This window comes from Arachis stenosperma, chromosome 3 (genome assembly GCF_014773155.1).
Source record: "Arachis stenosperma cultivar V10309 chromosome 3, arast.V10309.gnm1.PFL2, whole genome shotgun sequence".
In the NCBI taxonomy this organism is placed as follows: Eukaryota; Viridiplantae; Streptophyta; class Magnoliopsida; order Fabales; family Fabaceae; genus Arachis; species Arachis stenosperma.
Genome location: NC_080379.1, coordinates 8180049 through 8193910, shown reverse-complemented (window position 1 = coordinate 8193910; position 13862 = coordinate 8180049). Strand labels below are relative to the sequence as shown.

General features: G+C 34.2%; 2 protein-coding genes across 3 annotated transcripts; both read right to left on the bottom strand.

Moving 5' to 3' along the window:
• Nucleotides 1-1083: 1083 nt before the first annotated feature.
• LOC130966089 (uncharacterized) lies at nt 1084-5168 on the bottom strand. 2 transcript variants are annotated; one of them, XM_057890848.1, is made up of 13 exons: nt 4824-5168; nt 4592-4689; nt 4230-4312; nt 3944-4070; nt 3576-3642; nt 3208-3305; nt 3027-3111; nt 2600-2723; nt 2211-2312; nt 1973-2037; nt 1716-1797; nt 1508-1587; nt 1084-1395 (listed from the first exon to the last, which is right to left on the bottom strand). In XM_057890848.1, exons 1-13 carry the CDS (start codon nt 5063-5065, stop codon nt 1338-1340), a joined length of 1311 nt encoding a protein of 436 aa, XP_057746831.1. In that variant the 5' UTR covers nt 5066-5168; the 3' UTR covers nt 1084-1337. The 2 variants fall into 2 exon arrangements, with proteins under 2 accessions (XP_057746831.1, XP_057746832.1); XM_057890849.1 differs by having other exon boundaries at nt 3582-3642.
• A 534-nt stretch (nt 5169-5702) lies between these two features.
• LOC130968352 (beta-adaptin-like protein B) lies at nt 5703-12607 on the bottom strand. Its single transcript, XM_057893568.1, has 15 exons — nt 12349-12607; nt 11468-11665; nt 10973-11086; nt 10616-10866; nt 10148-10283; nt 9861-10040; nt 9646-9738; nt 9028-9239; nt 8845-8908; nt 8553-8732; nt 7916-8008; nt 7179-7552; nt 6699-6888; nt 6415-6618; nt 5703-6238 (listed from the first exon to the last, which is right to left on the bottom strand). The coding sequence occupies exons 1-15, from the start codon at nt 12433-12435 to the stop codon at nt 5939-5941; spliced, it is 2676 nt and encodes an 891-aa protein (XP_057749551.1). The 5' UTR covers nt 12436-12607; the 3' UTR covers nt 5703-5938.
• Nucleotides 12608-13862: the final 1255 nt, after the last annotated feature.

The window sequence follows — 13862 nt, the reverse complement described above, 5'->3', positions numbered from 1 at the left end:
TTTTTTATTTTTTTAATTTTATTTATACGAATTTTATTTACTTTTTATTATATTTTTTTGTTCATATGATATATGTTGTTGATTTTATGGAATTTTTATTATTTCCTATGTGTATGGTTTTTTTCTATTCTTTGAAGTACTTTATTTTTGTTTTGTATTATTTTTTTATTTTTTATTCTGACTTTGTAAAATTTGTAATTGTAATTATTATATACTATGTTTATTATCAAAATTTTGTATAATATAAATTATGATCCTATAAAAAAGGACAAAATAAATAAGAAATTAATTATAAGTAACAACAAAACCATAAATAATGAAAATTTATAGTAAAAAATAATACTAAATTAAAGAATACTAACAGTACTAGAAAATTATAAAATATTTTTTTGTTTGATATTATAAAATTTATAGTACTCCCTTTTATATTTTTATTTTTTATTATATTTATTTTATTTATATGATAAATATTTTTATATTATTTTCGTTAGTATTTTGATTTTGCATATATAAAAAAATTATTTAAATTGATGTTTCTTTTAGTAATTTTTCATCTAAAAGTGATTTTGAGTAGTATAATCCAAACAATATTTATTTTACTACAATCAATTTTGATATAAAAATTGCCAAACAAAAATCACGTTAACCCAAACTTACTTTTCATCAAAATCAATTTTACAAAATCACTTTTATCAAGGTAGAGAAAATCGAGATTTTACGTGAAATCGAAAAAGTAAATAAAAAACGTAAAACGTAAAATCTTAACAAGATTTAAATCGTAAAATCGTCAGACTTAGTACAAATTTCATAAAATCGATAAACTCATTTAAAATCGTAATATCGGAAGATTTTAAGAGTTAAATCGAGATTCCAGCTACTATGACTTTTATGCAAACTCCCGTTTGCAAACTGAAATCCAAACACACATAGAAATTGAAACAAGACATACACGTAACCAATTTTCAATTGTTGTAATTAGGTAAAGGTTTCTCACATTTATTTTATATAGGTAAATTGCCCTTTATTTATATTTATAGTATTATAATAAAAAAAACTTTAAGAAACATCAAATACGTATGCTGAAAATTTTAAATGTACACGTAATATGATTAGCTAAAGGGTGTACTAGCAATGAGTTAAACAAATCAACTCAGCATTATACACTGGTTACAAATAAATAGTTTATACAGGAAATTCCATTAAATAGTTCTTCTATTCCTACGAAAGAATGAATCATCTCTCAAAGGACTAATGGACTATACATTCATTACATTGTACCCTACAGTGTAACATGAGAACTTTGCCGGATTTCACGTTTGCTTTGATACGAACAAGATTCAAACATATATTCCTAACCCGAGCTCCTTTGGATTTGTTTCAATCGTCCACGGTGACCTGTTTAGTACCAAAGAGAAGAGAAAAGAAAACAGCATAAATTCAAAATATCAAAGAAAGTCACCAGTTATAACTAAATATAGAGCTACATTTTGAAAGTTCATGAGTTCACCTGTTCATTACAAAATTAAATGTTCCCTGGCTAGCACGCTGGAGAAGAACTTCTCTGGCCTCAATTGCAAGTCCTTGAGCCTGCATGTGGAATTTGATCAAATAGTTGTAAGACAAAAAGGAAAATTCTGAAATCTTAAGGATACAGGTCTAAAATAAAATGTGGCCAAAGAATAAAGAATGATTGATAAAACAATGTATATGCATACTTCTTCAGGAAACCAAACACCAGGTTGTGTGCTTCCTTCAAGAATCGCAAGTGCAAATGCTGCTGTTGCAATTCCTACAGATCTGGAAGAATGTACATACTATGTTGATCATGATCATAACTAATTAATAGACCATATATTCAGTCTTTATAAAATTAACATCATTAAAGGATATAAATTTTACTGCATTATTTTTCCATTAATTAAAAATCATGCAAAAATTTAAAACGAGAAGATAAAAAACCGGAAAAACTTACACGGAAAGTTTGCTATGACTGAAGAGGCCAACCTTGCTGCGGCCACTTGAAAGCTCCAAATCAACCTGTCCAGAAGATAAGATGACATAATTGGCTACGTTTTTGTTAGTTTCTTGTATCTTATTGAACATCATAACAACAGTACTGCAATGTTTAAAGAGGAAAGAGGAAAAAAAAAAGAAAGGAACAGAAAAGGATTTTGAAGGAGCACTAGTTTCATCCTACTTATTTGCCTCACCCTCATTGATACACGTTCCCCAGCAATCCCATCAACTGCTCGAACAACAGGATCAAATAACTCAACCAACCTTTGGACTTTACTCCTGTCTCTCAAAAATTCCTGCATAATTACTTAAAAGTATTCACATTATAATTAATCCTCTCTTCGGCTCATAATATCTGTCACATTTAATTAACTTTTTTAAGTATAATATGTCGATCCTTTCTCGCAATTAAAAATATATGGTAGCTGTTTGTTTTCTGTCGGGAATGATAAAGATAAACTATATACCATCATGAATGTACTTTCTTGTATGCCAAGTGCAAATTCTGGGCACAATTCATTGTATTGAGATGACATGTTTAATGAAAACTGTTAGCAACAGAACTTATGGTTTGGGAGCATACCGGAGGAAAAAGATTGGTCATAGCTTCCATTCCCCAATTCCAGAAAAATGGTGCCGTTCCGAATCGAGCACTTACAGTTGGCACTCCTAGAATCTCATACGCACTTTTAACCTCTGGTAAATTCCTGAAAACCATGTATTGAAGTGGAATCCTAATTTCTGAAGAAAGCAAATATATGGGGATAATTAAATGAATTGGTTGAAGAATGAAGATCACATATCATATCATATCATAGATGAATATGATACAAACAGTTCCATGATCTTCTTGTGCAAGTTTTGTAAACTGAGCAGAATATCATCTCCACAGCTTTACAACTTAACTAATAATATGTAAAAGACTCAATTACGGTGTATAATTATTTTTCTTTTTAAACACAGTTCCACGGGATGTTTAGATTTCAAGCACTTCTATATCTATAACTTACAATAGATAAACATCTCTTTTGCCAATCCCTTTTCCAAAATCTACATTGAGCATTCCACTATATGGCTTCAGTTTGATCTTTTCTCCTAGTTGAACATTCCAGCATCATCATTTAAATCCTACAAACAAAATGGTAATTAACCTAGATAAAAACAAAAAACTTAAACTATGTAGACAACAACCTTTGCTATATGCAATCACTTCCTCTCCCAACAACAAGAAGCTAGTAGCTAATATGGTTGGACCAGCACCACCAGTTCCAGCTGTATAGTATGAGAACCTGAGAAAAAGATAGCAAATTATAAGTTGATAAATCAACAAGAAATCCCAGAAAATAAAGGGTCTAACACCAGATAAACTTAGTCATCACTCATGTCCTATTTTAAAATTCAGATTTTCATTCATTTTTCTGCTAAGCTTAATTTGTCTCAGCAGCAAAAAGAAAAGGCATATATACATTAGATTGATGAAATGGTTTGTTATGAAGATTAATGAAACTAGAATTGACTATAAACAATTTAGAGAGAGAGAGAGAGAGAGGATCGATCACCTTAACCTTTCTGGTTTATCTTCTTCAGTTTCAGTTTCTGCAGCACGGACTAGCTCTGCTGCCATGACTAAAGACAAAATTGTAGAAAGTTTTAGCAATACATATAGCAGCAACTGACCACTAAAATTACAATATGCGCTTCAACCCATATTGCCAAGTAAAAAAGAATGGCAAGCCCAAAATACATTCACAACAACAGCTTGTATCATTCTTCATAATCATCTGAAAAGAAAAATGCATTGCCGAGTAACAACTTTTGACATACACGTATTTTCCAGGTCAATTTAATATGGATTATTTGAAAAGTTATTCTTGCCAACACAAGAATACAGCATATAAATAAGCAATTAGCACTTAGCAGTAAGCACCATTGCTCACTCCAGGGTATATTCCTCCTGTTGTTATAGCTGGAACATTCGCAGCTAACGCTCTGCTCATAAAGGACTTTGCACGCACTGCATAGCTTGTGTCATCGCAAACATCAACATATGCAGTCTGCATCATGAAACATATCGAAAATGATAGTCAGGTGTTGCAAACATGCACATTTAAAAGGCAGGAACCAAGATATATGCCTGCATGTAGGTGCGGAGAGATTTTCAATATCATATATAACATAAGCAAGGATTAAATGTTGAATATAGAATATGGTACCTTAGTGTTTATGGCAGCTTCAAGCACACTGCATTTTTCTGCTTGTTGGAATGGCCCCGCGGTATGAACTACAAGATCCACATCTGCATAAAGCAGAGCTTTAAGATATCATTATCACTGAATTTTCCCATCAATATCACTATCACTCCAAACATATAAGCTTACATAACCGTATACCTGTATTACAATACAATATAAACTTTACGGCATTATCAACAACATCAATTCACCACACAAAATAAACAAACAAGCAAGCAAGTAAATGAAAAGCCAGTTGACAAAATGTGACGTTACTGCAACTACCTTCTTTTAAGTTTTAACTAACTAATACTGTACAATCTATTTAGAGTAGTTACGATTACCTTGCAGAGCAGTTTGGAGTGAATCTTGATCATTGATGTCAACCTGAGAAAAACCAGAATTGCCCCCGAGTTTTGCAACCAGAGCTTCACCTTTCTCTCTGTTGTTACCATACTTGAATAGAATTAATTGCTCTTATTCACAGTAAACTACGTTAGTAAATAGTAATTGTTATATACATAAAGATGCTGCTGAATAGCAGAGCAGATGATAACATGGAAGAGAGAGAGAGACCTGTTTCTGCCGGCGACGAGGATGCGGAGATCGGGGCAAAGGTTGGAGAGAGCAATGGCGGTGGATCCACCGACCCTACCTGTTCCGCCAAGAACCAGGACTCTCGAGTTGCGGGTCTTCTCCGGAAGCTGAACCCTCTCAAACTCAATGTTCCTGCTGCTTGTTTGGAGTTGGCTCTTGACTTTGAGCTTCGAATTCAGTGGCAACCATTTCATATTCAACGGCACTGCAGCTGGCGCCATTGAATTGAAGGAATCAATGAACAAAGCTCCCTCTTCTTTTTCCTTTTTCTTTCTAATTTCTGCACTGTATTATCAACTTATCATCTGCTCGTTTTCGTTATCTTTTGTAATTTTGTTTATATTTGGCTGTTGTGCTGACGTGGTCACAAACGCTTCTTACATACTTGGCAAAATTGACGCCACTAGAAACTAGAAAGTAGAAACCGTGCCATGTCGTCCCTTGCACTTACAACAAACAACGCATTACAACAATGCTGCGTCCCATTCAATTTAATTAATATGTTATGCTTTTTATTACGTACTAATTTAATGGCATTTTCAAACCGGAGAAATTAAGTATTCATCGTTTGAAAAACTGCAATAGAATCTCAGTCAGTATGAATTTTTAAAGACAATAGTAGCATATTTCAAATGAACTGCCACTAGAGATCAATTGTGTGTTTATGTAACTCGATAGAAATTTCTGCAATGTGTAAGTTCTTGTGCTCTAAGGTTCTCGAATCGAAATTTGAAATGTTTGTCTCTCCCATTTACCAACTCTCCATTTGATCTGAAATCTGAATAGAATGTTCGTTTCATAATATACTTCATCCATTTAAAACTCTACTACTGTTTGATAATCTAAAAAGTTCTCCAATAAAATCTAATACAAAAATGCTAAGAATCGAAATTATCATCATTTTACAAAGAAACCAGAATATTACACAAGCCAGCCAACCTCTCAAAAACGCCGTCTACAGGTCCAAAACTATATATCAATGGGTGAAATTTCTTTTTTGGAACTTACAAACCCCGTCCAGAATATGTAGCGAACATGCTAGCAAAAGCAATGTATAAACAAATTAAATTTAATAACAAAAACCAAAAACAATGTTAACTCTTGAGAAGGGTCTCAATGGCTTCAAATAAAAATGCTGACATTTCAGGGCTTGGCGTCTTGATTGCACTCTTGACGCCTGGACTTCCAACCACTGTGGTAAGTTCAATTAATAATGGTATCCCTCGTGGCATTTTAGCTGAGAAGTAAAATACATCTTGGTTTGCATTCTTGCGCTTTGCAATGAAGAACACATTTGATGCAGCCAAACGCTCCAGTGTTGCATCCACACTGCCAATCACTATGGCCGGGAAGTCCTTAGAAACCTCATTTGAATCAGGAAGAGACCTCCATGTCTGCAAGCACAGTGAATAATTCGGTTTTAATCTCTAAATTCAATTATTATTCTATGTTTAAAGATTCACATACTACTAGTCTTCTATGCTAAAAGAATCTTTGAAAATGATTTAAAGAATGGTAACTTATAGCCATTAACCAACATGATCAACAAGGGATCCAACTAAAGCCATACCTCTAGGAAAGCTGAACGTTCCATTTTACCGTCCTCAGTGAAAAATACATGGAATGGGATTTTATCGTTAAAATACCACACAGGCTGCTGGTTGTTTTTCACAGCAACCTGCAAAAGCGAGTTAGGAGGACCTTGGGACATGTTCTGGAACATAACCATAGGAAGGAGTGTTCTAGCCGATGTGCCCGGTTGCAGTTGTGGAACCTGAAAAACATTGAGCTACATATTAGAATTTAATTTAAGTTGATAGAAATATTCGTAAAAGCCATATAAGCAATAATAACCTGTAGGGGTCCACCAGCTGCAAGACCAAATGTATTCTTGTTAAATTGAATCATGAAGCCATCAAGTGGGACCTGAGTATTGTTCTCAAACAACATGCTGTAAAATACTTGACCATCTCGCCTAGTCAATTGTGCACTGATTTGTAAACCCTGACCAGTTGAAGCTGGAAGTAAAATAGGCAATGGAGGCCTGCAAGAAGCACAAAAGATATAAGATAATTCCATCGAAGGCAGAGTAAGGTTTCAGAAATTTCTTGACCATTACATATGTTTATTTATCCAGAATGCACATAACCCTATTTTAATATATTATAATACATCACAGCTTCATGTAAATCATTGTCGGCCACTATTTCAATACAAAAGCAATAATGTTCTAAACAAGCAAAAAATTAGAACAAAATATAGCCAACCATCTTATAGGAAATATCAAATAAGCAAGCCACAGTTTTGTGTCAAAATTATACATGTTTAACTCACCCAGAAGGAGTAGCTGGTTCATCAGTAGGAACAAGACTATTATCCATGCCCATCAAATCACCAAGTAAATCCGGCACAGGCACGGCAGGTGGAGGTGATGGCGGTGCAACAGACGCCGGGGTTGAAACAGCACCATTGGCAGGATTTGCAGAAGACGACTCAGAATATGCTGTTTCACTTCCCTCGGGATACTCTTCATCTTCAGCTTTCTGGGCTGAGGTGTGTGCACGGGTTACAAATGCATCTGGAGGCTTGTGATAAACTGAAGATAATGTAGCAATGTTGACAAGGAGCTCATCAAGTAGAGACGAATCAAGTTGGTTTGAGTCATCAGTTATCACAGGTTTCTCAGCTAACACAACATCCTTAGCTGCCTGAGAAAGACAAGTTAGGACCATTAAATGTTACAGCTCAAAATTGATATTCAAAGGAGAAGTCAAGTAAGAATTTGAAGGTTAGAGAGAGAGAGAGAGAGAGAGAGAGAGAGAGAGAGAGGGGAGTGGAGGGAGAGGGTTTGCATGTAGATAAACACTAATTATCAACTAAAGGTTGATCATAGGAGTGTGCTTAATACTTTGCATAGAATGGTAACACATTATGGACTCCTCCTTAACGAGTTAAAAGAAATAAACTTAGTTGTGCATCTAATCTTTAGTGCACTATGCACCTCAACTAATTAGCATGTTCTGACACAGATGCAGACAACAGAGACTTAATTATAATTCAAGAAATCAAACCTCAGGATCAGTTGAGAGAAGACGCCAATATATGTATGCACGATCTCGCAAATCAGGATTATCTGTCTCCATAGTGGCATTGTTCAAAACAACCTGTTCAAATAATTATGAAGTGAATTAGCATAGTATCATATGATGGATGCACATGAAGAATTGCTGAAACTTTCGGAAATTAATAGTAGATTCCCAGAACCAACTTATACAACTAACAACAAAATGGTAAACTTTTTGTTTTGCTTCCAACAATTTTAGGAAGAAGAAAGTATCATGGTCCATAACATACAGACAAAGGAATACACACAATTATCTAAGATATATCAATTTAGACTATAATTTTGAAGAAAAAGATCTCACAGATAAAGGTTTGCATATTAAGTAAAACAGAGGTTCTACAACTCAATTTTGACAGAGAAAGATCAATTTGTTTGACACCCTTCCTGTAGAATTCAGAGATGGCGTTTTGAGGACACACTGAAAATGGGGTGTGAAAGTGCTGTCTAGATAAAATTATATCAAGAAATTTCACTATGCTCTCCATAAAACTTCTAATTTTAGAATCTTTTCGAGAACTTCCATTGGTCCATAAATAAGGGGTTTAGTTTTTGACAAGTATGTTGTATGCAATATGAGGCAGTACCTGAATCATCTGTTGTGGGCCCTCAGTTGGTTTCTTAAGGAAAAGTTTGACAGTAGCGGTCAACAATTGTAGTTGGACTTGGGCAGGCTCTTCTGGGAAACTTTCTAAGAAACTTTCAAGAAGCTCATCAGCATTGTCAATTCTTTCCGCATATTCACCAATAATCCAAATCATTGAAGCCTATCCGCAAAGAAGACGAGACAAAAGACACACACACCCCAAAAAAAAAAAGAGGTAAGCATACATGGCAATGCATAATGGCTATAAGAAGGACATTCAGATAAATTAACACCTTGGCTTCTGGCTCGTCCAAAGTGTCTAAGCTCTCACAAAGTGTTGCAATTATGGACTCATATCTGCAAAGCGGAACAATGGTTCAACTAAACTCTGAAATATAATAGCATTTGTTTTGCTTTCTTCCTCCTTGCACCACCAAAAATAAATAAATATATAACAGATGAGAAAAGGATAATACGTGTTGGGGTATCTTCTAAATATATCTTTGATAACAATGATTGCCTCTTGAACCACATAATTTACTTTTATCTTGATTAACTCGAGCAAAACACTAATGCATCTTTCAGCAGCTCTCTCTAATTTGATTGCACAACGACCAATTGCGCGAACAGCCTTTCTAACAAAATCGACATCAACTTCAGTAGCATACTCCTTAAATTCCAATAAAACCTGCAAAATAATAACAAAGGACTAAAGAAATCAAAACTAGCCCTTTGCTTAACAAGTTAATATAATACATGAAGATGCAGCCACTGATAATTAATATGCAACTGTTAAGCTGCAATTCAGCACCAAGTGAATGAAAGATATACAAGTCTCATCAGTGTAACAAGATAACCTGCTATTTATAAAGAACATACAGAAAAGAACATATTTCATTAATGAAAGGACAGAAGGTACAAAGACGAACTACATAAAACAAGAAATAAGTAAAAATAGCTTGACATGAATCTCAACCATGGGACACGATGAGTTACTACAACATCTTTGGCCGAAAGGTATCTGTACAGTTTTCACGAAAATGCTACACTAATCATGTTCGGAAATATGAACAGCAGTATAATGTAAAGTTTACCTGGTCTATGTTTCGGTCTGATGCAAGCTTTATCATAATTTCCAACTTTTCCATTTTCACATAGATAGGATCATTGTACTTGCAGAAAAACACCTGCAGATATATAATAGGAGCTATATGATAAGCCCAATCGCCAAACTAGAGAAGACAAGTTCTTCACTAGTGCCCAAATGTGCTATTTCTTAATGAAGAATTCAACGGTTTTAGATCACCACCTTAATTTCATGGGCAAGAATTGTGGGTCTTCTTTGTACTATAAGATTGATATTCCGCAGGGCAACATATTGTATTTCCGGTTCTGCAGAGAGTAATGTCACAAGAGGAGGAGCCATCTTTTTACAGAGATTTCGAACCACATCAGTGCTGGTGATGAGCTCCATTTGTTGCAGGATCATCTACATCCCATTAAAAACTGTAGTTAGCAAACCACATAAAATGTGATCTTTAATGTGTAATGCAAGATAATAAGTAAAGGGGAAAAAAATAAATAAATAAAATTTACCTTAACAGCTGATAGTACAACTGCACAATTGGCATGCTGTAACCTTGGAGTAACTCTTTCTACTATGTTTTCAGCCTCACGAGCATCGGCTGCCTTGTATCTAGAGAGAGCATCCAAGATAAAAACTTGACCCCATCTGGTCATTAAGTAAAAACAAGAGATATTAGCTTAACTTAGAACAACATGGAATCGAATACGGAAATAGAAATGACAGGATGATGTACATGACAACAATAGCCCATTAACTGCAAAATAAACAAGACATTTTTAGCATGTTTCTGGTCCATGATACAACTGACTAGCTCAGGAATCAGGACCTTGTCAGGACTGGACTTCATCAAGATCATGCTCCATTTTCTTTCGATTATAAGCTCCACATTTTAAATAGAATGGTTTAAAAGGATATATCACCTTAAAGGGAACAAAATCATGACTAAAATTAGCTGTTAACAATACAACTAAACTTACTCTGTACATTCATTTAAAGCAGTGAGGAGCTTTGAGAGTGTGTGACTAGTGATCTCAAAGATGGGTCTACTACTGTGTTCCTGAATTTCAGCAAGTGCTGCAACAGCATTAGCTACAACCATTGGATTATTATCGGATATCAAATCCTTCAGAGAATCCAAAAATCCCCTGTCCTCAACTAATTCTGCATTTATGTCATAAAGCTTTGCAACGCAAATGGCTGCTGTCTTGCGAACATATGGATCATCATCCTGCCAATAAATATCATGCATAAGGGTTAAAGATGAGTAGCCTAAGAAAAACAGTCGCAGTTATCAACATAATCAGAAATCAAATTTCAGAGAACTATGTAAATACCTTTAGGCATCTTTGAAGGGGGTCACATAGATACTCAGTAATTTTATCAACTCGAATACATCCCATTGTCCGCACAGCTAAGGCTCGAATTAAAGGATTTGGATCTTGTGAATCCTACGCACCATTTTATATAATAAATAAAAAATAATCGCATCAGTCAACACTCAACACCAGAAATTCAGAATCACTTACAACAGAGAGTGTTCAGAAATGATTCGAAATCAATATGGCTTCACTTGAGATAAAAATTTCTGTTTTTCTTAATTAGAAAAATAAAATAATAAACCACCCTGAACCAGGGGAGTAGTTTCTGAATGAATAACTCATGCTAAATATAAGGTGTAGTATAAATTGGCAACACAATATGGGGAGCATCAGAGTGAGCAGGGTATACATAATCAAGAGAAACTACAACTCCAAGTAGTTAATGATCGCAAAGAGTACTAGGGGGCAGAAAACAAATTAACAGAATAATTGTCATTCTAGCTTTCTTACCTTAACAAATGTATTCACTGCAAGTATGGCAAGATCAGGCTGGCTCTTTGCATAATTTATGAGATATAAGTAGACCAACTTCTTCAGCTCCAAATTTTCAGTTTGCATGCAATTCACCACGTCTGTAAACAAGGATGAGACATCCTTCCCAACAGTCATTGCAGCAATCACCTTTTTCACAGCATCTTTTCTTTTATCCTACAAAACATGGGAGGAAAAAGTAAGAAAAAGAAGTAAGTTTCACATTTTTAATTAAAATTCAGTGAAATTTTCATTCAACCAAGTGAACAAAAAGAAAGACGACCAAAAAGGAAGGGCAACGATGTCAAACACATAAATGTAGAGCGATTCAGCATCAGAATAACAAAATAGCAATCACCATATGATCAGTTTTCAATCTGAACATACAAAAATTACATATTTAACCGACAAAATTCACAAAAGCAAATCAGGAACACAGCAGTGAGTTTCACAGTTTAAGGCACTAAATCTTCGGACTAATGTAAAACACAAATCAAAACAAGAAACTCAATCAACATTGGTATAAATCAGAATCTTCTCACTCATTCAATCGTTATCCTTTCCAGTTGCCAACTTCCGTGATGCTTATCCAGAGAATCAAGCTCTAACTACGACTTCGAAAAACCTAACGAAAACCTAAACTGCGCGGGAAGCACACAAATGCACTAAAATCAAGCATCCAACTCGGATCCAGAATCAATACAGGAATCTATAAATTCGAACACATGGCAAAACTACAAATTGAAGGAAAATCCCTACAGATCTACGGCGCTCGTCGCAAGAAATGAAATTACGGTGAACGGAATAAGATCGGAAATGAAAGGATCGCAGAAAATGGAAGGAGTGAAGAGAAGACCTACCTTGTACTGAGAATTGAGCTCCTCTTTGAGCTCAGGGATCTCACCCTTCTTTGTTGTAGAGAAATACTTGGAATCGTTCCGACTCATCCTCTTCTTCTTCTCCTTCTCCTCCTCCTTCTTCTTTCCTCAGCTTGCGTCTTCTTCCCCTTCGGAACAATGAAATGGAAGCAAAGGAAGAAAAGTAAAACCGATCCGATTTTTGTAAACGTTTTATTCAGCTGAGTCCAGCAGAGAGGGAGGTACCAGGAACGACGTCGTCTTTGCCATTAGCACCCAGTGCATAAAAAAGATTGATGCTTTGTCATTTGATTTATTTTGAAAAAACAAAATGATAGATGAAGATATTATGGTGCATAGTAATTTTAAAATAATTTTGCTAAATCACCAAAAAAAATAATAATAATTTTGTTAGAAACTAATTTTTTCTACTCAAAAAATAATGAATAAAGAAGATTAAATGACAAAGAGGAATTTAAAAGAGAAAAAAAATGAAGGTTAGCTAATTGTTGGTTAAAAAATTACTTCTTAATTTTTTCATTTAAAAAAATATCTATGCTCAAGTGAATTAATTGTATATTTGTATTGAGAAAAGATAGGAGTCTCAATTTTAGTGGAAAAATAATAAACGAAGTAAATTTCTTAAAAAACAAAAAGAGTGATTTCTTAAATTTTCAAAGTAAATCACTAAATTGAATTTCGCGAATAATTTTTTTCTATTAACTGACAAAGTGAACTTTAACATAATTCTCGTACATCTTCACGTATCATCTTGCAGCCTACTTATATCAATTAATTCTTTATTCATACTTTTCAATGCTTTAATATTTTTTTTCCCTCTAGCCATTTGAAAGTTGCTCAATTTTAATCAAATGCAAAAATACTCTTATCATTGATTTCAGAAATTGTTATTTGTTATAAGTTGATCATATTAATTGATTCAATTCAAAATCAAGTATAACTAAACTAAATCAAATTATATAAGGACAATAGGAAACATAAAATCAAGAGTAATTCTCGAAACAGAAAACTAAAAACACACCCAGTGTAAGGAATTAAGGATAGTATGAAGCATTAACCATATGCAAGTACGTCAAATATCAATGCATGCTACCATGCTACGGCAGCCGACCTCTAACCACATAATGAATTAACATTTTTTCTTTTTTTTTTTTTTGGTCAGAAAATAAGCGATGAGACTATGAATGAAATAATGAATGATTATTAGTGGGCCTTTGGGCCCATTTCCCTACCAAAGCAAAATTGGTCGACGGAATTCCCTCCAACCACAACTGGTATAACTAAAAAAAAAAAAAAACCTTCACTTTTAGATTTGACGCAAAAGAAATAATAAAAAAGGTTTGACCGTTTATACACCTACCTGCTTCCAGCCTAATGTGTTTTATTTTACTTTTTGCTTGTTAATTATACGATATATCAAGTGTCAAGACCAATAATGTTGAAAGTATATTCTTTATGCATAATAGAGAAACACAGGTACCATTTTTTATCCTCAT

Bases quoted from the DNA above. Each gene is read 5' to 3' on its own strand.
- LOC130966089 (XM_057890848.1), bottom strand. From the start codon at position 5,065: ATGGCGCCAGCTGCAGTGCCGTTGAATATGAAATGGTTGCCACTGAAT. The intron at 3,112-3,207 runs GTTGTTGTCTAC...ATGTTCAACTAG, and splicing joins AGTGATTGCATATAGCAAAG to GAGAAAAGATCAAACTGAAG. The intron at 2,038-2,210 runs GTGAGGCAAATA...TCTTCTGGACAG, and splicing joins GGGAACGTGTATCAATGAGG to GTTGATTTGGAGCTTTCAAG.
- LOC130968352 (XM_057893568.1), bottom strand. From the start codon at position 12,435: ATGAGTCGGAACGATTCCAAGTATTTCTCTACAACAAAGAAGGGTGAG. The intron at 10,284-10,615 runs GTAAGTTTAGTT...CTTAATGACCAG, and splicing joins GCTTTAAATGAATGTACAGA to ATGGGGTCAAGTTTTTATCT. The intron at 10,041-10,147 runs GTAAATTTTATT...AATGGGATGTAG, and splicing joins TTGTACTATCAGCTGTTAAG to ATGATCCTGCAACAAATGGA.